General features: G+C 38.5%; 1 protein-coding gene across 4 annotated transcripts; it reads right to left on the reverse strand.

Annotated features, from left to right (window-relative positions):
- Positions 1-22711, reverse strand: klc1a (kinesin light chain 1a). Of its 4 annotated transcripts, none has more exons than XM_087780540.1 (16): positions 22337-22711; positions 17738-18005; positions 16683-16913; positions 16248-16326; positions 13787-14015; positions 13463-13550; positions 11974-12075; positions 10918-11091; positions 10329-10428; positions 10195-10247; positions 9908-9975; positions 9166-9274; positions 8541-8675; positions 3767-3900; positions 2150-2216; positions 1-1983 (listed from the first exon to the last, which is right to left on the reverse strand). In XM_087780540.1, exons 2-16 carry the CDS (start codon positions 18002-18004, stop codon positions 1921-1923), a joined length of 1899 nt encoding a protein of 632 aa, XP_087636666.1. In that variant the 5' UTR covers position 18005; positions 22337-22711; the 3' UTR covers positions 1-1920. The 4 variants fall into 4 exon arrangements, with proteins under 4 accessions (XP_087636666.1, XP_087636665.1, XP_087636667.1 ...); XM_087780539.1 differs by having other exon boundaries at positions 2-1983; positions 8514-8675; XM_087780541.1 differs by lacking the exons at positions 1-1983; positions 2150-2216 and having other exon boundaries at positions 3179-3900.

The raw sequence follows: 22711 nt of genomic DNA on the forward strand, positions 1-22711 counted from the left end.
AACCTGCTTTATATGAATTTAAAAGTGACTTCAACACCAGGATTTAAATGAACACCAAAGCAGCAAAACCATTTATTACATTCAGATCTTTAAACAAGTTGACTTCATTGAGTTCTCTCATCCATCACTCATGTTTAATTATGTGCCTCTTTACTTTACTAAGTTACACTTAAGACATGATCGACACAAACATGAAGCAAAGACTGATCAACAGTCGACATCTTCCACACAACTGACGAATCCTTCACGCAACGATTGGACGATTCTTTCATCGGAGATTATTTAAGTCACTAAATCATCACTTATTTACATTCCAGGAGCTTTAAAAGGGGATTTAAAAAAAATCACAATCAAGTCACATCATATACAAACATCCAAAGAGTCACTTCAATTAGAATCAAAATGTTTTAAAACTTATTGCACACGACAAACACCTTTTCAAACCTTCAACAGATATTACATTAAATCTGCATGTAACATTTATTAACCACATTCAACCAATTACCATTTTATTTTAAGATAAAATATTTGGCGAAAATAAAATGGAAACAAGTGAAAATTGAATTAATATTTGGGTACATTATGATAAATGTTCCCCTCGATCATTACTCCTTATGACAGAGTTTAATTCATTTAAATAAACTTTACCCGTGAAAACAATCGTCTTTAAAGTGTATTTGTTGAGTTTGTAACAGAATCACACTTGTTATCTTGTAACACATGTAACGATAGAAATGTAAACCTACTTTTAAAGATTGTAACAAAGATCCATCTTTCACGATTTTAAAGATACATATGTTTGTAACGGGACGGAGATTTAACTCTTGACTCTTTGTTGACGTTTAAAAAAAACATTTTCTATTATTTGCATTAAAATGTCATTGTTGCCTAAAATAATCTACAGTATCCAACAGTATTTAGCTTAAAGGCTTTTGACCCATATTTATTTACAGAGAAACAAAGTCTTAATGTTCTTTTGCGAGATGTTGACGTAAAAGTTTTCAAGTACCCGTCGTAAGTTTATTTTTACAGGTTTCTACAAGATGTGGCTTTAACTTGGATTTTAAATGTAAAACAGGAAAGAATTTCTGTGAAGGATTAAATCCGAAGGTTCCGTAATATGAAAAACGGTGGCTGGAAAGTAAAAAAAACACATTTACTTTGTTTTAAAGTTTGTAATTTTGTGTTTACAAAGATTAAATAACTCGTAAATGTGTTTTGTGAATTTGTAAATTTGTTTTAACAGTTTGTAAATGTGCTGTGTACGTTCATAATTATCTAAAAAAATGTCAATAGTTTGTAAATGTCTTTCAATGGTTAACACATTCTGTGCATTTTTATTTATGCATCAAATCCGTTTCAATAGTTTATAATTTTGTATAAATTATTTGTAAATCATTTTCAACTGTTTGTATGTATAAATATTATTTCAATAGTTTGTACATTTCTTTCAGAATTTGCCATTTTGTTTCAATAAGTTGTAAATATGTGTCAATAGCTTTTGTTGTTATTTTATACCAAAGACTGACGACAGACGCAGCAAAATGAACGCAATCTACAATCGCTCCAGCAGAGGTCGCCAAACATCACCCCACGTAATCATTGTAACAGTGAAAATCTCGCACCGCGTCCAGCCTTCAAAGACATGATTCGACATTGACCTGGTTCAGTGTGAATGTGCAGAAACCCTGAGCAGAGAAATCATCATCGTGGAGAAGCTGCAGGTACGAAAACCCTTTTGGAATGAAAATAAATTCATTGACTTGATCAGAATGAAGCTTCTGTGCGACTCAAGTCCTGCAGCACGAGGTCACATCATTAGACGATTGAACATGAAGGCAGAGTTCAAACACACTCTGAACAACAAACACACGGAATAAGTATTTACATCCAGGACGGTCCACAGTTGTGTCGTCACCGTCAACGCGTCAGGTTAGTGATGCTGGCGCTCAGGTCACGACTCTTCATCAGACGATGATTTCGCTGCCGGAGAAACACACATCCTGAATTAGAAACATTTGGAAAAAAAATAATCATTATTTATGTAACAAGTGATGGTTTTTGTAACGAATAAAAATAGTTATTTGGGAATAAAAGTCTTGAAGTTTTGAAGGTTTTTCCACTTTTTTTTCTTCTAAAACTTTCTTACTTGGTACTGTTGACTCGCCGCCACGTCCGCCACGTTAAGAACGCCCAGTGAGCTGGCTCGCTTCATGCTGCGCCCACATGCGGGGGGAGGTCAGTGAGGTGAGGGGTCAGAGGTCGGGGGGGCGGGGCGGAGCATGGAGGTTAATGACACACACAGGTTAGTGACAAAAAAAAGTGAAAACATTGTGATGACACTGCATCGTGAAATGACACTCTTCGTTACGTATTGTGACGATAAATACACGATTCTAAACAAATGTTGGTGTAACTGAAGTAATAAAAGATTTCACGATGCAGTGCCTTGTTTTTTTTTATGAAGAAAACATGGAATAAGTAACAGAAATTCAGTCATAATAGTTAGAAAGGCTCCCATGCTAAACATATTCATCTATATTTAGATTTAATCAAACATACTTTCAACCAAAACTGACTTTATGTATATTTTTTCATAGTAAAGAACAAAGTTTTTTATTTTATTTTGAAAGGGCAAAAAACCTTCAGTTTCCTTTTTTGACATTTGTGGATTTTATCGACAAACTAGCATTGACACCGTCTTTTACTCTGAAAGAAAACATGATCACAGTGAGCTCTTGAACATTTTATTTTGACTTGTTTTCAAAGGGTTTTTTGTCCTGTTTTTGAGTGTTTATTGTTCATGAAAGAAAACTAAATAAAATCTTATTTCATATTTAAATAATTTGTTCGTCTATGCTATACAGCTAAATTAAATGCGTATATTAGCAATTAAATGCTATTTCTGACTTGAGGATTGTTTGTTTTTAAAGAAATAACTGGCAAATTTGTATTATTTACATCATGTCTCCTGTCATTCTTGACACAAGAGATTTCTCATGTTTTTTTATAAACTAATTCGGATGTAGGATGTGAAAATAGAGGCTCCATGATGTTGCAGTTACACTGTCCGACACTGGGGGGCGCCAGAAACAACATTAACTTCATCGTCATCATTATCATCGTCGCACGAAGAAAAGAGAAGAAAGCAGACCAGTTGCACAGAGACGAGGCATGCAACACTCAGATGAAATATTTATTCATAAATAAAAACATGCAAACGTGTATTTAAAGGGGAAACAAACCCTCCCAGAAACACAAAGCAGCAACAAAAAAAGAGTCAAACTCTAATTCACTCTTCAATAAATAAATTCCTCCACAGGCAAAACATTCATTTTTTCAGAAGCAAACATTAGTTCAGCCGTAGATGCTTCAGTCCAGCATTTGTTTTTTACTATTGCATCATTTATTAACTGAGAACACAGTAAAACAAGTGGCATAATTTCAATAAAGCAGAGGAAAATGAATAGAAATGAGCATTTTAAAAACTATTAAAAACGTTTTTCATAAAGTGTTCTTTATAATTAAAATATATTTTTTTATATTTGATGATGTTAAGATACCTTTAAAAATAGTAAACACTGCATAACTGATGCAAGAGTAAAAAAAGAAAGTGTGAGTAAACTCTCCTCTCAACATGTGCAAACGAGCTCTTCGCTCCATCCCTTCTTTTTGTTTTGGTTAGTTCACCAGCCGGACATGCCGGCCCCTCCCCCGCAAACCAAGATCCACCAGAGTCAGTTTTTTTTGGGGGGAAAATAGTTACCCAGAGTTTTTGGGCTCATTGTCTTTCGAGGCTCCGCCGCCTTTTAGCTTCCGCACCAGTTTCTCGCTGCTGCGGCGAATCGACGCTCGCAGTTTACTGAAGGATCCGCTTCTCTTGAGGGCGCCGGAGCCGTCCTGATGGGAGACGCCACAGCGTTACACACTCTGATACACACACTCTGACACACACTGATGCAGCAACTATTCAAGACAATCCAACACCAGTTGGTGTTGAAACATTTTTACTAAAACTTTTTTTTTGTTGCATAAAATGATGACCATTGTGTGACGTGGCCACTCGCTCAACTTTTCAAGATTGTACATAAAAAAAAGTTAAATAAATCTAAAGTTTGTTTATTGTCCGTCTGTTTTTTGATCAGTTATTCAAGTGCATTCCCCCCTTTTTTAGCTGGTGTGGTAGAACTAAGTGTTCTTGAAACTAATGTTGTTTTGTTTTGTTTCACTGTAGTTTTATGTGTGTGTTTGTTTCAGAAATCTGTTACATCTTAACTATAGTTCTGTGAGAAAATATTGTTTCACCAATATATGTCCTCCAATGGTATCAATAATCACTGAAAAAAAAAGAAATTCAATGAAAAATCCTTTTGCTTTTTAAATTATATTTTATAATTTTATCATAGGTATGTTATAGTTTTATATTTTAACAATGAATTAACATAATTTTCTCTTGCAACAAAACTTCTGGCTGCTAGATGTCATTATGTCCCCACCATCTTTAGGTATAATTAAATCCTGTGAGATGACTGAGGATGAGAGGATACAGTCAACTACAGCTTTTAAAGCTGACGTTTGGACACATTCCGATTGAGAAACAAATGAAATTCGTCAAAAGTCTGTAAATTCTGCAACACCAGAGTCAAGTACTCGACAATACTATAAATATATCCTACAGTATCGCAGTATATGGTATTGTTGTTCCTGTATCCTACATTTAAAAAACAAATGGGCGACTGCAGAATTTAATGATGATGATGAGGAAACTCCTCAACTATCCTTCTAGTAAAATAAAATCAATTTGAATCATTTTATAATTTAATAAACTTTCACAATTTTTATTGTGGTCACTATCCCGCTCAGTGAACTCATCACTCAACTTTTAACTGTTAATATGGACGCCATACATGCATCTCCTACGTGATTGATGGGAATCGCATCCATCCATCAGGATTTATTTTAATTAATCATCCTTTCAGTAGAAATTTGAATTTTTGTTCAAGCGTTGAATTTAGAGGCACATTTAAAATCCTGCAGTAGAAACTTCATCAAACGAAGGTCAACACATGATAAACTTACTTTGTGTTCAAGTACATCATTTAATTCAACAGTATTAACATTCTTTAATATTAAATGTAATGTAATGATTAATAAAACCTTTTTCTTACCAGGTTGTGTTTAAAAAACAAATAATTTAATTGAAATGTATCTTAAATAACTCATTTATTATTTTATTTTGTTTCAACTTCTATTTCAAATTCAACAAATTCCTATGAAAAGAAACATGCGATGAGTCGAAAAAGAAAAACACTTTTACAAAACAAGTAGGAGTTAAAGTAGTTTGTGCCCCGACATGGCAGAGAAGTTGAGAGAAAAGAAAAGGAAAGGAAGACACAGACGGACACAGGTTTCATGTCAGCAAAGAGTTAAAGTTTTATTAGAAGAGAGGAAGTGGACGCAGCAGCAGAGATTAGTAGCACGAGACGAGTACAAAGCAAAAAATACCTTCAATTCAAACCAAAAGCGACACCGAGCGTTTTTATATTTATTTACAATGGTGTTCAGAACCGGGAGTGTGTGTGTGTGTGTGAGAATCATCATGCAATGGAGGCCTGAACAGTGTTTTCTTGATGACATCATCACAGCACGGATCACTAACACTAATGGCTACGGTTTTCGACACAAAAGAGACACCATGAGCTTCACGATCATGCTGACGAAGCAAAACGGACCGAAGAGCGACTTGACTCGATTGACAGATTTTAATATTGATTACTTATATCTCCAGTTATTTTTTAGAAGTGTCATCATGCAGCTAAACATGTTAATAATGTGTCTCTTAAATGAGTTATTACCCACAATCATTATCAAGACGTGACACGTTAGCATGGCTCGCTAAACATGGCGAAATGATGCACAGTAAACCGGATTAGTTCGGCTGCACGATATTGGAAACATGTGCGATATTGGTGTCTTGAATTGCGATATCGATATTATTGCGATATTTTCTTTCCTTCACCTAAAAATTTAGCCGCAGTCGGGCGCAGGAGCGAGTACTGTAGGGAAGTGTTTTTCAACCGTTTTTGAGCCAAGGTACACTTTTCCCATTGAAAAGAATCATGAGGCACAACACCACCACGAGACATAGAAGTACAATTTGACAACTTTACAGAACCTGACACCGATTGGTCAAAGTGCGGATTTTAAAAATATGCGATAAATCATCATTTTTCATTGATCAATTGATCAGTCAAATCGAGCATGTTTTCGATATCGCGATATCTATATTTTTTCGATATATCGTGCAGCCTTGGTTCAGGTTGTTTAGTGATGTAAATATAGTCGTATTCATCGGTCATAGAGTCAATTAAAACCAATATAACAAAGCTTCACACAATACACAGTTAGCGTTTATCAACTTAGAAAACGACCAGCGACATATTTACATCGAAGCTGCTTGAAACCACTACTTATAATCAAATATGACATTTTGGCTGAGCTGATGGAACACGTCGCACATATCTAACAACACAATAACACGCAAAAAAAAAACAAGTGGAAGGAGAAAATGGCCACAATCCTTCCAATCTACAGAAGGTTGAATTAAATCGCTTTTTAAAAAAAATTCGAAATCTCTCTCGGTCACGTGACGGTTTCGCTCTCTAGACGTTCCCAACATGATGGATCTCCTTCAGCATGAAGGGAAGAGAAAGAGAGGAAAAGTGTAGAATACTGCGAAGCTTGAAGGGAGGAGGGTCGAGGCATCCGTCATGCAGAAGTTTGTTTGTTTGTTTGTTTTTTTTAAACCAAAACAAGGCATCAGGAGTTAGGCCTGTGGTCAGACAGGAGCAGAGAGAAGCAGAAACGAGACAAACACAAGCGTTAATAGAGAAGAAGTGAGAGAAGAAACGAGGAGACGACAAAACAGTATCTCATCACGGATCATGGTGAGCAATGTGTCGCAAACAGATCATTCAAGTCGTTAAAAGAAATGCTTAAATATGCATTCATTAATTTAAATTAAAAATAGTTCACATTGTCTTCAATGAAAAGTTGTTCAATTTGAACAAGGTTATCAAAATGTTCCTCAATAAAGAGTAGAAATATTTAATATATTATATTAAGAAAAGCTTTCCTCACAATGGAGCATTATGGCCACTCAAAATGTTTTATTTTATTGATTAAAAAACCCATTTATTAAAAGATTAAAGTCTTACAAGAATAAAGTTGAGGAAACTTTAATCTCGTAATAAATGATTTTCCTTCTCATAATTAACTATTTTGTACAACTTTCATCTCGTAATAAATGCATTTTGTACGACTTTAATCTCATAGTAAAATAACATATACCGGTATATATATATATATATATATATATATATATATATATATATGAGTGGCCCTAACACTCCATGGTCATTTCTTGCAGTCAATATTTTCATTACTCATTTTTTTTAAATTAAAAATTCACTTGTTCAGCCGGTAGGTGGCGCTTTTCGACAGCTATACAGGATGAGTAGATACTGTAGCTCAATTAAACACATTTAACATAAAAGATGTTTGGTTTAATCTCAAGCAGAAGTCAAAACACAAAAGCTGCCAAAGCCTTTCATCCGACATTTTCATGTCTACATGTTGAATCATGTTATTAAACTCTTTTCAGAAATCAGTCTTTTTTTTTTTTTGTTAGTTATTGTTAGAATCATTTTTCCAATCGTCTCTTTGGCAGCTTGTTTCAGGATAAATAAAATAAAAAAAACAACTTCAGGATAAAAGAAATGCATCAAATTAAAACCAACAAACAGGGATAAACAGTCGACAGCGACACAGAAAAAGGAGTACAGTACAGAGCCCATGTTACAGTGATGAACACACCGATAAGTCTATTCAGAAGGTGGAGATCAAGTCTGTTGAGGCTAATTTTAAATTATATTTTCTAATATTTTCTTGTGTTCCAGTTGTTAAATAACTTTATCGACCACATAGAGTCGACGTCGGATTCACAAGTTCATCTCCAGCCAGTGAAACACAGGAGATGGTTCCTCTGGTTAAACAGGTGCTGATGTGACTTTTCTAACTGCAGCTCCCAGAGACCAGGCAGGAGGCAGAAGCCGATTGGTCGCCGGTGGTGCTATGACTACTGTTGCTAGGAGAGGAAACTGCCCGGCAGAAGCAGCAGCATCAGCATCATCATCATACCTACATCTACGACTGCTACATGAAACAAGAGGAAGGTGTTACCGTGAGTTGAAATAGAGAGAGAAATATTAGTGGACGTTGTTTTTGGATGAAGAAAGAAAAAAATGTGTTTTGATGGAAGCACAGCAATGACACAGCCAGGCGAGGTCAGCAGAACTAAACATCTACCGTTAGAAAGAAAGGCAATCAGCATTTATTTAAACTTGAGATTATTAAGATTAAATAATAATAAATCTGAACAGTTCAGAACCGTTTCAATTTGAGCACAAATCTAAAGTCAAGAGAGAGCTGTGAGGGCTGTGTACTGTACTTACCCCGTTCCACTCCACGCTCATACTCACTTCCTCGCCGCCGTCGGGCCCGCTCTCGTACTTCACCGTGTCCGAGGTCAGGCTCTCGCGGCTGCGCTGCTTCTCGCGGGCCTCGGGCTCGCTCAGGACCTCGGCCACGCGCTGCTTGTGCACCGTGTCCAGGCCCTGACGCACACAAAACACACAAAAAACTTCAATTTAGTAATAGTGTGATTGGTCTGTTATTTCCGCTATCATCTCCGCCGTATATAAAAAGCGAAAATAGCCCATGAAAATATGAGATTTATTTTTCAGCCACAAGCTGCTTGTGCACGTTGTCCAGGCCCTGACGCACACAAAACAAATGAGTGGTTCTATTGATATATAGGACTTTATTCATGTGTATTTGCCATCACTTTAATGATTAATAAACATGTAGAGACACACGCAGAGTAGCATCTAACTGCCATTTCTGTCTCAAGTCAGAGAATATTTGCTGTTAAAAATGATGATTTAACGTTTTGAGATCATTGAGTTTCTTGAGCGGCGCTCTATACGACCTCTGACCTCCGTTTAAAAAAAATGCCAATAACATTTTCTTGTCAAAGCAGTGGGTGATAAATAACTCTAAACATGCAGAGCTTTGTAACAATAATAAATCACATTCACGCCGCACCTGTTTTCTGGAGCGCATGGCGGCTTCCTCCAGAGTCTCAGCCGCCTCGAACTTCCCCTGTCGCTTGTAAAGAGCGCCCAGGTTCTTCAGGGTGGTGGTGACTGTCGGGCTGCAGACGCACACATTTTCTTTTTAATTTAGTATAATTTACAGCAACATTTGTATCCAGCGGTCTTCTGGTGCTTAACCCTTGTGTTATCATAGGGTCAAAGTGACCCGAAGGCCTGTAAACTAACGTGTTTGTGGTATCCCTGATGCAGTTTTGGTTCAATGAGTACGGCCCCCAACCACTGCATATGTTTTTATGGGAGCCACATCGAGGTCTGTCACTGTGCGTCATTAATCGGGGGCGTCTCCACCTCGAGAGTTCTCGTTGTATAAACAAAGTGAGATGTGATTACAGCCAGCCAGAGGAGAAGTGAAGGCATTATTACGTCATAATGGAATCCGCTCTCGTAGCCTCTCGTTCGCCCAGATTTCAGATGGGGGAGAACTTTATAAAGTAGTAACTTCAAAAAAATGGTCACGATGAATACAGTCAACATTTGAAACATTTGAGTGAGTCAGGAAAGGTGGAGTTTACCATTAGTTAATCATTAGCCGTGGCGTCACTACTGGTTATTTGTAACAATGAAAACCTGTGGCTTGTAGTCGGGTGTGCCTCAATAGTCCGGACATTATTACACGTCATAATTATTTAATTTCTTTTTGTCATATCCTGACAGCATTACGCTGAACCTACCTATCAACTTTACAAGCTTTGTACCAGCCGCCGTACTCTCCGAAAGGTGATCCGTCCTTCTGCTTTCCCTGCGAAGACAAACATCTTCATATGAACTTCTATGCGAGAAACGGATGTGATGACAGCATTAAAGTGTGGTCATAATTCCCTGCTAAATCTGTCTAACTCTGGCGAAACATCCAGGTTGCTAACTCAAGGGAGGGTTCTTACCGAGGCTTCTAAATAATCCAACTTCAAGTGAATAATTCCACCAAGAAGAGGAACGTGTGCGAGCGAGAATACATTACCTTGCTCTGTTCCTCTCGCTCCTCGGCGTGCATCCATATTGGTTTGTTCTCATCTGCAGCAACAAAAGGTCATGAATTTTATTCAAAGAAACTGTGACAGCCGGCGTATGTTGTGATAAATGGCCGATTCTCACCGTCCACCGAGCCGAACTCGCGCTCGTGAGCCCGAGTGAGGATTTCCTTGTAGAGGGTCTCGGCCTGCTTGAATTTTCCCTGCTTCAGATAACAGGACGCCTGGAGAAACACAGTCGAGGTCAACATTATTTATCCTTTTCATCACCCGTGGACTTTGTACAGCGTTTTAAGAAAACTGAAACTTCAATTTATTAATGATTGTAAAGAACTCATTGCAAGTAAGTAAGTAATTTTTATTTGTATAGCGCTTTTCCAGACCAGGGTCACAAAGCGCTTAAACAATCAAAACAATATTCAATAAAGTATATACATTAAAGATCAAGATAAAACTGATAACACAACAGGAGTTCCAGAAAATCAAGGAAAAGCCTGAACAAATAGAAACGTCTTAAGATGTTTCTTAAAGGAGTCAGTCTGTGTGAAGGGTCTGTTACTTCCGCTGTCATCTCCACTAAATATGAAAAGATAAAATAGCCCATAAAAATTTAAAATTTTCTGTGAGAATAAGAAATATATAAAATATTTACTAATCGTGAATAAATACTTCCTGACAGTAATGTTTGCAACATTTCAAGTCCTTCTTCTCACCAGGTTGTTCTTGGTTTTGGCCACGTTGGGGTCGTCCGGGCCCAGTTTGGTTTGGTAGATCTCCAGTGCTCTCATGTAGTAGTACTCCACCTCTTCATACTTGCCCTGGTTCTGACACAGTAACGCCAGGTTGTTCAGCTGCTTCGCCACGTCCGGGTGGTCCTTCCCCAACACCTGGCACGCACAGAAAATGACTTCACAATCAATAAAAATGACAAAGAGTGACAGTTTCCACCCCTTAAGTCAGTCGCTAATTGTTTATTTTTACCAAATGAAACCAACAAAACCTATTACACTGTTAGAAAATGTATATTTGTATAATTTTTTTTGCCCACATCCTTTACCAATCGGCATCAGCGCCGATGACTGGACTCTTAAAGAAGCCGGAACATTTTTTCACAAGCCTTTTTGAAACATATTTGTTGAATAAACACGGCAGCAATAAGCTTGTATAAGTACTTGAAGGACTTAAGCACATTAGCGTCAAGGGACGGAAGCATGAAAGATGTATTAGCTCGGCATTAACTTCTGAAAAGGAAGTTTCGAAAGGTAACGAGGCGTTGAAAGCGACCGATAGAGGCTCTCAGAGCAAAGAAATGCCACTTTAAATAAATACAAATGAATAAGAAAATGGCAGCTTTTCTCTGTGTGGGAGGTCTTCGCCGTCAATAATGTGCAATAAAAAGATCAAACGCTTCTTCCTTCTGTGACTGACAGCTGCAGCACGTCTGATCCACAGAGCTACTGAAAACTATTTCTTTCTGAAGTCTCCCACACAGCAGTACCGCCGACGGTGTGTGGGCGTGCAGCAAATTTTCTGGGTCAGGAATCGATCGAGTTTATTGACGGACGCGTTGCTGGTGGATAATGAAACAATTGCTCTGGACTTTGAAAGTACTTTGAAAGACCTCAAATGAGCTGTGGAATATATGAAAAAATATACTTTTTTTTTCTATTGTAAAAAAAATGAGTCTCACAAACTCAATAAATGAAATAATAATACTTAAAATAATAATTTCCTCAACTGATCAACGCCCATTGTTTCAGTCGACCCACCTTTTCTCGGATCTCCAGCGCCCTTTTGCACAAAGGCTCCGCCTCCTTGTACTTCCCCCTTTTCCCGTAGAGAACCGCCAGGTTATTGAGAGTAGCAGCGACCTGAGGGAGACCCAAACATGTTTGTTATCTCAACAAAAAAAACCCAGATAGATTCACCCACGTGCACCGTGTGTGTAACCAAAGGATGGCCCTCAGGCCACGATCCCATCAATCTGGGTAGCTAAACGATTGACAAGAACCAAACAAAAGTGTGCACGAAGAGGAAGTGGTTTGGAGGTAATTTGATCCCGCCGAGTGTGCGATGAATCTTAAACATGTGCAGACAGGAAGTGAGCAAACTTCAGAGGTGTTTCGAGGTCACCTCTGATCTCTGATTCAGACCATGTGGGCAGAGTTGAAAGACGAGCAGAGGAAAGCTTCGGAAGCTGGATTCAGGAAACGGAAAATAATCTCGGTTTCAGTTGGAATTTCAATGAAATATTGAGAATCTAGAGGAACATTTTCAGCTTATTCATTTAAGCATGTCCGCGTGGGTCATCCTTGGTGATAAAAAGTGGGATATTGAATCCATTACAACCCCTTTTAATCATCAGTGATTCATCTATGATTATTGTGAAATCACTGCCATGTGAGGAAGATGTGGCCGGAACAGAGGAGAGGGGAGGAGGCTGACCTCGGTCTGACAAAAATGGTGAAGGTCCAGACCTGCCGGAGTTTACACAATTTAAACAGTTAGCCTCATGTGGCCGAACATTGTTGACTGTTAGACGTTACACGTTGCTCTTGCTCACTCATGGGAGCTCTTATCTGATCGTCATTATCAATGTCCGCATAGTTAGAACGATCCCTGGGGAGCAGTCGCTTAGTTTTAAATGAATAATGTTGACTTCAAAGAGGAAATGTTGCATCAACTAATAGATGTGGTGAACAAATCAGAAATGTTCCTTCTTTGAAAAACATTTTTACGATTTTTTTTATCACTTTGTGTTTTCATCAAAGTTCTGCAGATTGTCCTTTGATAACATTTAAGATACACAAAGCAACTTGAAAAAAAAAGATAAATTCAAAATTATCTATTTAGAAAAAACAGATTTCTAGATTGGATTTCCAGACTGTACAAGAATAAAAGTGACTGAGTTAACTAATAAAGTGAACAGCCTCATCAACATAATTTTATTCTGAAAATGTACAGGTTGCACTTTACTTTTAGAACTGATTTCCTGCAGGAAATACCTTATTCAAATCAGCACCACGATGTGACGTGGGTTAAACCAGACCCCTGCTTTTCAGGCAAGTTCTCTAAATGATTATATTAGTTCTATTTCATCCACATTCATTAGTTTTTACATAAACTGGTGAATTGCGATCGCTGTATTAAGCATCACAGACGTAGCACTCGCATAGATAAGACCTTTTTTTTTCCCCCACAAAAATAAAGACTGAGAATGTTTTTTCGTTGGGTTACATGATAAAAAGTTGTACTCACAGCAGGATGGTCTCTTCCCAGGGTTTTCTCCCTGATAGCTAGTGCATCATTCAGCAGATTTGCCGCCTCCTTATATTTGTTCTGATCCCTGAGGGGGAACATTAGGTTAGAAAATATGACAAGACGCAGACAACAAATTCAAAATTCCACGCTTGTCCATTTATGAGTTTTTGAAGAAATATCACAGTGAATTAAACTTGTAATATAATGAATTTATGACTCATATGGACTATTGTTATATTTTTTAAATCATACATTATGTGCAAGAGTAACCAGGATTTAATGGGACAAATTAAAAATAAATAAAATCATGTTTCATCTGACCTGTAAACGAGGGCGAGAATGTTGAGCATGGTGGCCACGTCGGGGTGGTCGTGCCCGGAGGTCTTTTCCAGGTCCTCCAGGGCCTGTTTGCAGAGGGGCACTGCCACCTCGTAGCGGCCCTGGGAGGCGTACTGTATCACCAGGTTGTGGAGGGTCCTCAGTCGGGCCGGGATCTCGTAGCCCCCCTGCTGGGCGGCGGCTGCTGCGGCGCTGCTGTGAGCGGGCTGAACTAGAACATAAGATGAGGAACATGATTAAGATGATGATTATTTTAATAAATTAAAAGGCATAACTTGGACAAATTCCAGTTCAGATTAATCAGATGGAAAACCATCCCATCCATCCTAACCACACAGGAGGCCAAAAAGTCTTCTAGCAGTCCTGGTCGTAGGCAGAACACATTATATATTTACCAAACTGTCTCTACCAGTACCTTGTTGTAGGTCTGAATACGATACGATTATTGTGATAATATAGTAACAAGGATATATGTGTAGTATTGTCGAGTACTTGACTCTGGTGTTGCAGAATTTACAGACCACATGACTCTTGACGAAGAGTCGTAACTGCTTTCATTTGTTTTTAAACCAAAATATGTTTAAACATTAGCTTTAAAAGCTGCTGGAGTCAAGTGTATCCTCTCGTCCCCAGTCATCGAACGTATCTTGCAGGATTTCATTGTTCCTTTAATACAGTGCTGTTCAATATTGATAAGGCATTATGGAAATATTGTGACCCAACTCCCATCAAATCTCTTTTTTCTAACCTCAGTTTGATCATTATTGTAAGTTTGTACCCTTGACGTCGACAATATCGTTCCTTAGTTTATCTTAATCACTGCCATCTTCTTAAATCACCTTATAGACATGAATATTCCTCCCCTTTTTGGATTTAGAACCAACCATCTGAAGGGCCACATAAAATGATTGGTGAGCCAGGCCTTGAGCTCGACTACTGTATACAAGTATTGACAGTAATTATCAGAGCAATAATATAGATTTAAAATCCGTTTGATGAACAGATTTTTTTTCTTTATGTTCATATAAACGTTCCAGTATCAAGACGGAAACACATCTGAGGTTTGAGGTATTTCAGGCACTTCTATATAAAGTCAGGTGTAGCCTGGTGTGCAGCTGGAGCCTGTCACGTCACTGAAATATCACCGGCTGCATTGACAGTAAGTAAGTAAGTAACAGTTGTAGAGCGCTTTTCTAGACCAGGGTCACAAATCGTGATGGTCTCTCCACCAGTTATAAAATATTTTATATCATTTTTAAGCAAACAAAACATAAAAACCAAAGAGAAATGTAAATATTTGTGCTAGTAAAAGCACTCGTTGCTTCGGGGCAAACATGAAATCAAAACCGTCGTCGTGATTATTCTCTAGCTGCTGACGGCAATTTCTGCAAGATTTGAAGGCAATCCGAATAAGCCGGTGGAGCGAAAACGCCTTATCTGCGCCACCGTTAACCCTCTGCACACACAAACACAGTCATTCTGAGGGATTAACGTCGGTGCAGGGAAGTGATCCTGGTTTTACTCTCAAAATATTTATGCTTCTTTGCCTTCTCTCATAAACATATAGACACTTTAAACCACAATTTAAATTCCAAATACATGTCCTATTATCATCACCATGTAGTTTCTGTAGCGTCATATTCACAGCACACTTGTGAGAGGACTGGCGGCAGTTAAAAGGTGTAGATGGGTGTGACACAAACTTAAAAAGACGGGATTGGATCTCCTCAAACAGTCTTTATGTTAATCCTCACACACACACACACACTCCTGCCAAAACAGTTGTGCTCCATAAAGGTAGTTTTTTTTTAACTTATATGTCATAAGACCTGCTCTGTAAGGGCATATTCATTATAAATATGCATCTGAAAAGATTTCACTTCAAGGTTGAATACAAATAATAATGTTTACCTCTACATTGACCACATCTGACATTTCCTGTCGTTCTCTTTTCTTTGGTTATTCTTTCCCTTGATCACATGTGTCAAACTCATGGCCCGGGGGGTCAAATCTTGCCCGCCAAGTCATTTTAAAATCAAAAACTAATGCAATCTCGATGACGGAAGAAGAAGAAGAAGAAAAAAGGCAGCTTTCTTGCATCCACAACAACTGACAGAGGAAGTAAATTCCATTTGTAAGTCAGAGTTCATGTTCCTGCCTCTTGCCCTGAGCAGCTGGGATAGGCTTCAGCCTCCCCACCACCCGATAAGGGAATAGGTGATAGAAAGCGACCTTTTAATTTGTCAAATAACGGCATTATAAAAATAGAAATAGCAGCTAAATATTTTCGCCACTTGTCTTGACAATTTCCCTTCAAGACCTCTTGACTGAAGACAAAAGTCAAGTGAAGAAGTGACCAAGATCTAAGAAAAGGTTTAATCCAACAAATGACATTTGATTAAAGAGCCTCTGTATAGTGAACAGGTATTAAGAAAATACTTACTTCCTGGACCTTGCTCGTCCTGTTCATCAGGAAAGAGGTCGTCCAGGTTCTCTTTGCTCGTGTTGGAGTCCTTTTCTTCCTGGAGTGATTAAAATGGAGGAGCAAACATGGATTAGAAAAAAACAATAGGAGATGATGGCCTTAAACTGGTTAATACAACTTTTTAAGAAATAATTCGGAAATGCCAGAGGACGTTACAAATTTGTTAAGACATTCATTGACTTAGTAGTTGTCTGTGTGATGGGTCTGTTATTTCCGCTATCATCTCTGCTAAATATATAAAAATAGCTAGGATTTCCCATAAAAACATAAGATTTTCTGTTCACTGCACTTAATGTTATTTTGGCTTTTATACAGAATTAAGGATGTATGATTCTGTAACAATCAATTTATGTTAACATCTCTGTTTAGCATGAAGAAGAATGGTGGACTCACAGAGGGGGAGAGGTCCTCGTCGTACTTCTTCAGCTGGTTCATGAACTCCAAGTGCTTCTTCTCCTCCTCCAGCTGGGCCACACTTTGCTCGCTCTTCTGCAGCTTCTGCTGGGTCCCGGCCAGCTCGTCCCTCAGCCACTGGTTCTCCTGGCAGAGTCGGCGGACCTGAGCGCGCAGTTTCTGCTTCTCGGATTCCACGGAACTCAGGTGATTCGACAGGGCCATCATCACCTTTGACGTGGAAGGAATGCAGTAACTTTTAGTGTAGGCAGTGAGATGGCTCACAATGAGGTATGCTTTGGGTTTTTAAAAACATGGAGACTAAAAAATTGCTGATATAAAATTTCAATGTTAGAATTTGGGAGAATTATTGTGAAATACATTTCTTAATCAGGAAAAAAACTAACTTTTTCCTCTATTCTATTGGGTTCCTCAGGCTAGTAAAAGGAAATTTCAAAACAAGTATATTAAAATGTAAGTGTGATAACAGTAGATAATGAAAAATACATCTAGAAAAAATGTATAGCGTTGAAGATTATATTGCAATTAATTTACGATGTTATATATTTATGTATGTATGCATGTATGTGTATAGACAATGTGCATAAATATTAAACCATAGCATATAATGTTGTGTTATGTTGTAAATTATTTATTTTATGTTTTTAATAGAAATTGAATTTATAATTATATGTCTAGAAAGATATTTATGTTATGTATCATAATTATGTATGCAGGTAGTATACTTTCACTGTTATAAATATATGTCTATATAGATATTTATTGATGTATATCTGACATGTACTGCTACGAGTGCTTATATATTAGTTTTTAAATGGGTATCTGTTTTGAAAGATTTTGCTACAAACTGCAGGAAAGTACTACAGTGTTTTGTTATGTTATTCTTTGCTATATTTGTATTTGTATTTCAACTTTTGTAATGTAAAATTAATTAAATGTTCTGTACATTTTCAAAATAAATGAATTCATTCATTCATTCAAGTTTCAAAACGCTTCCCTGCTTTTAGCTCAACTCTGTGGGAGCAGCTCCATACCTGTGCCTCACCCAGTCCCAGCTCCAGCATTTCCAGGGACTTGCGGATCATGTGGGACTTCTCCTCCACCAGGACCCCCTCCTCGTCCTGCTTCAGGCATCGCAGCGTGCCGAGCAGGCCGTCCAAAATGGAGTGGTGCTCCTGCTTCAGGGCGTCCAGGCCTTGGATCACCTGCTTGGTCCGGCAGATGATCTCGTCCTGGGACAGCTTCTCGCCGGGATCCTCCTCCTCCTTCACGCACACCATGCTGGACATGTCCTCACGCATCCTGAAGAGGTGAAGCTCAGAGTCAGACAAATATCATTTTTGTATCAGGGCACATGTAAACACACACAGTTTACTTTAAGCTTGCCAACACTTTCATTTGTATTCATCTGACAGTGTTTACTCGCGGTTTTATCTTTCCTTTTCCTGTTTACTGCTGGATCAAATCGGTTTGTCACGTTGATCAAACACAAAACGACCAAAAAGTGTGACTTATCACCTCATGAAAAGGTTCATCTGTGGCTATTCAAAGTGGATATTCTTAGTTCATTTTATGCTGAAGGCTACACGTAAAAATACTAAAAATGTTTTCATTAATTTTAGATTAATATCCATTTTAAGATTATAAAGGCCTGATGAATGAGAAAATCATTATAATCATTACCTTCAGTTTTATCTTAAGACTTTTTCATTCTTCTGATCCTCAACTCAAGATCAACCTCACATTAAATTAAGCAACTTTAGAGGATTCACATCTACTAAACAACAAACTTATACGCAGCTTAAGCAAAAGCTATTAAAAATAAAAATAAAACGCTAACTGAGTAGTTATTCAAAAGATTTGTGCATTTTTTTAAGGTATAAATGCTGAGTTACTTGATATTGTTAACACCCAATTTTGGTTCCTAAAAGGTATTAAAAAAAAGACAACACAATAGAGAATACTTGTTTCTAAATAAGCGAGTATATTGCTACACTACTTGTGTATTTATAACACACACACTTACATGCAAACACTTCTTAAGAGGATTATGAGTGAAAGTATCAGCAGTTGTAGCGACTCGATAACAGGAATGGCAGGAAGAGCGAAGGTGTAACTCGTGAATAAATATGTGCGTTGTTGTCGTCATTCGAAGCTCACTTTGTGCACAGATTATTTTTGGTTTGGTTGATGAAGACGAGGAGTGAGAACGTGTAGCTTAACTTTTATCTTAGCCAGAATAAAAAATTAAAAAATAAACAGTTTTGCGATGGCACCAAGTAGAATATACTTCCATAGCAAAGACTAAATCTCTGATGGTTCCATGTGACTCAGAATAAGTCCAGCGGTCTATCAGCTGACACCAGAGAGAAGTTTGTGCAGAATGGGAGCAGATGAGAAGTGCACTTGATCGAAATAAATAAATACATTTGCAGAGGTCATTTGTTTATTGTTTTACTTTGGTTTAAAAATTGTCTTGAATACATTTTGTATTTATGTAGCGCTTTTCCAGACCAGGGTGACAAAGTGCAACTGTTTGCACGACTGTTTGCGTCTTATGTTACCAAGTACCTTGTAGCTAGCTAGCAACCAGGAAACGGACCAAAGGAGCAGATCATTCTATAGACGATCCTGCTGCTAAAAAAGGCCATCATCTCATGGTCTTCTAAATTCAAAAAATATACAGGCAGAAAAAGGAAGAATGGCTATACCACCAAACAGAAAAAATGGCCATGATTGCCCCAAATTCTTAGCAAATAATACATATTTTAAAGCATTTACTGTGTTTTGCAAAGGGAAACCCTGACTTGGGAACAGATATATTGTCACTTCTGTCACGGTGTCGTCACAAGGAATCATCTCAACTCTCTCTAAAAGCTGCGACTTGAAGGCGACAGCTTCAGTGCGTCAACTCACACTTGTCTAAAGACCTGAGGACGAACCACTATATCTCATAGACGAGTCAATCGGCTAAAAATTAGAGTGCAATACCAGGACAAAACTGGTGAGCGGGTTGAGCAACCTTGAAAAGGGGAAATGCTACAACTGTCACGTGTATTCAAGCACAAACAAACAAAGCAGAAAAAAACATATTTTTACACTAAAATGTGAATAGGCCCCATTGAAACCAAGTACCGAGGGGCGATTGAGATGATCGAGCGGAGAAATCAGGGAAGAGAGATTTTGAGCCGAGCTAAAAGGGGAACAGCGAGTGCCCTGGGCGTGGAGCAAATGAAAGCCTGGCAGCAGGAAGGGAAGCTCTGTGACAAGCATCTGAGTCAGCAATGTGAGAGTAGATAGCGTCAAGAAGAAGAGTGATATGCAGACTTTTCGACAAGTAAAAATTCCAAGAAGACACAAAGAGGATTCTCTTTTTGTTGCAGCACCGACTGCATCCGTTTGCATCACAGCAGCTTCTCACGCCGTCATACGATAATAGAACAATCTAACTGTGAAGTGACAGGTGAGAAATAAGTGAGATATTATTCTTGGGAAAAATGAGTCACAGACACTCACAGAAATCTCAACGGAAGGGTTAGCAGCCATTATCTATTGAACCGGGAATAACGTAGAAAGGCAAGTAACTAACTTATAAATGTAATGCATCACCTTAATCATTTTTTTTTAGGTTTGCTCAAGCCAACATAACGAATTCTACATTTTTCTTTTCAAGAAATTCTATGCAGGAATGATCTGTATTCCAGAAATTGGGGCTGCTTGAAGGCACAAAACGCAAGCCTGTGTTGCTCAAGGGCATCACGAAAGTCACTGGTATTTGATGGGAATAAGATAAGATGAAAATAAAACCCACATGTCGGGAATTTTTTTTTTCTTTTACAACAAATTGACCAAATAGAGAAAAATATTGAAGATTGTGACCTGATTATCTATATAACTGTTGGTTAAAAAATGTCCATTAATAAATTAAATGACAAAATTGAAGTTAAGTGGCCATTATTGAAACATTCCCATTGAGGGCAAGTCAAAGCTGACAGGGTTCATTATGTTGTCAACGCTTAAAAAAAACAAAACAAAAGGAGTGAGACTCTTAAAGAGTTAGTCAAGGCCAACCCGCAGCTCCCGAGCCGAAGTCCCACTAAGCAACATGCATAGTAAGAGAAAAAATATATTTTAATTATTATATTTTTGTTTGTGGACTTGGTTGAACTGAGAGTTTGTGTGTGAGAGACAGTGCACACAATGTTCATTGTTGAAAATGACTGGCCCGTGGTCTGTAGAAGTCAAATTCTGTCATTATAAGTGTGTGAAATTTACAATACATTTGGCTAAGCAGAAGTCTGTGTGTGTGTGAGGAAGGGATGAGGCGATGTTCACGTGTGCCCATGTGTATGATGTGGCTCTTAGGCTCTGACTGGTTGGCCACCCCTGCGCTAAGGGTTGAACTTCGCAAGTGTTTACAATTTACCATCTACACTGGGAGCTCTCACGATATTTACCAGGAGTACTTCCTGTCTGTATAGCATGTTAGCCTTTAAGCTTCTGCTACAAACAATAATGACTTAAGTTTTTTTTTTTTCTCGTAACAATTACTCTAGTCGAGTTATGGACGAGCAGTACGGAGGTATTTGGATGTTTTCCAATCGTGTCTCTTTGGACGGAGACGAAGACAACTGAGCTCAAGTCGCTACATTAAAATAGACAAACATATTTTGCCTATAACTCCCAAAAAAAACGTATTAAACTGGCAAATAATCCCAACCCTTAGTCGACAAGAGGGGTGAGTAGAAACGCGGTGACATTTTTTGAATCTTTCTGTGTCCTTGCAATTCACATTTGTTGTGTTTACCATTTTTCTCATTCACGCATTCATTCATTCTTGCATGATCAACACCCTTTGAAAGACTGAACAGATGCTCACCATATCCCGTAGACCCCAGTTCGTAGAGCTTCTGTTTAAAGCTGATTTACGGCATCAAGCGAGTCACTTACAGTACACTTTGGCACAATCCCCTGGATGTTTTCGGGGGGAGCCTCCCGATTGCTAGGAGACCCACCGGGTTCAAATTGAATCCATCTTTATGACAAGATACGGGTAGGAATAATAAAAAAAGAAAGTCTGGGAATCTCTTGCCGGGTCGACAAGTCTCCTGTGCCATAAATAAACACCTATTCTCTTCGCCCCGGTGATAAATAATGGAGGGCGATTGTTGGTCGGGTCCAGATATCAGCTGGAGATCCCACACTGGGATCCAGTGTGAAGGAACACAAGCCCAGCTTTGACATCTCTCTCTCTCTCCTCTGTGAATATCAATGAAAGATGGTGGATCATCCATCACATGACAACAACCATCGTCCTCCAGACACACAAAAAAAGCGACACCTCTGTCCGACTCACACACTTCCTGTTGTGGACGGTATTTACCTGAAGAACCAGTTACTTGTCAAACAAACCTGATGCTAACCCTTAGCTATAGCATTTTAAACATGACAGCTAATGTGCTTATGGCGACTTAAAAACCCCGGTTGTAAACACTTTCACGCACCACTGACGTCGACCCAAGATCCAGACCAGCGGCTAGACGCTATTTTTTCGGAGACAATTCCCGAGCTTTAAGTAGTTATTACACAATATTAACTGTCATTAGGATCATCCGGGGGGCCGCTCTTTTTACCGTTCTCTCTTTCATCCGTTGCCAATGTAGCTCCTGTCGTCTTCTGTTGACTTTTTGAATCACTTCCAGGAACCGAGGTTGTTTTGTTTCATCACAGACAATATCTGTGAATAAATAGCGATATATATATTTATATAAAAATCCCAGGAGTTATCCGTCTGACGCTTCGATGCAGTCCCCGCCGTCACTCATGCTAGCGCGCCATGGCTGTCACGGGCTTCGGTCCAAACGAGAGCCGGTGCTGCCTCGGTTCCATGGCAGGGTTCGGGACCAGTCTCGCCGGTACAAGTTGTTTTTTTTGGGTGGCTGTGTTGACAGCTCGCTGGCGGTGCTGCTCCGGCTTGGCTTGACTTGACTGCGCCGTGCGTGAAAATG

This window comes from Callionymus lyra, chromosome 18, assembly GCF_982586985.1.
Source record: "Callionymus lyra chromosome 18, fCalLyr1.hap1.1, whole genome shotgun sequence".
NCBI classification, from domain to species: domain Eukaryota; kingdom Metazoa; phylum Chordata; class Actinopteri; order Syngnathiformes; family Callionymidae; genus Callionymus; species Callionymus lyra.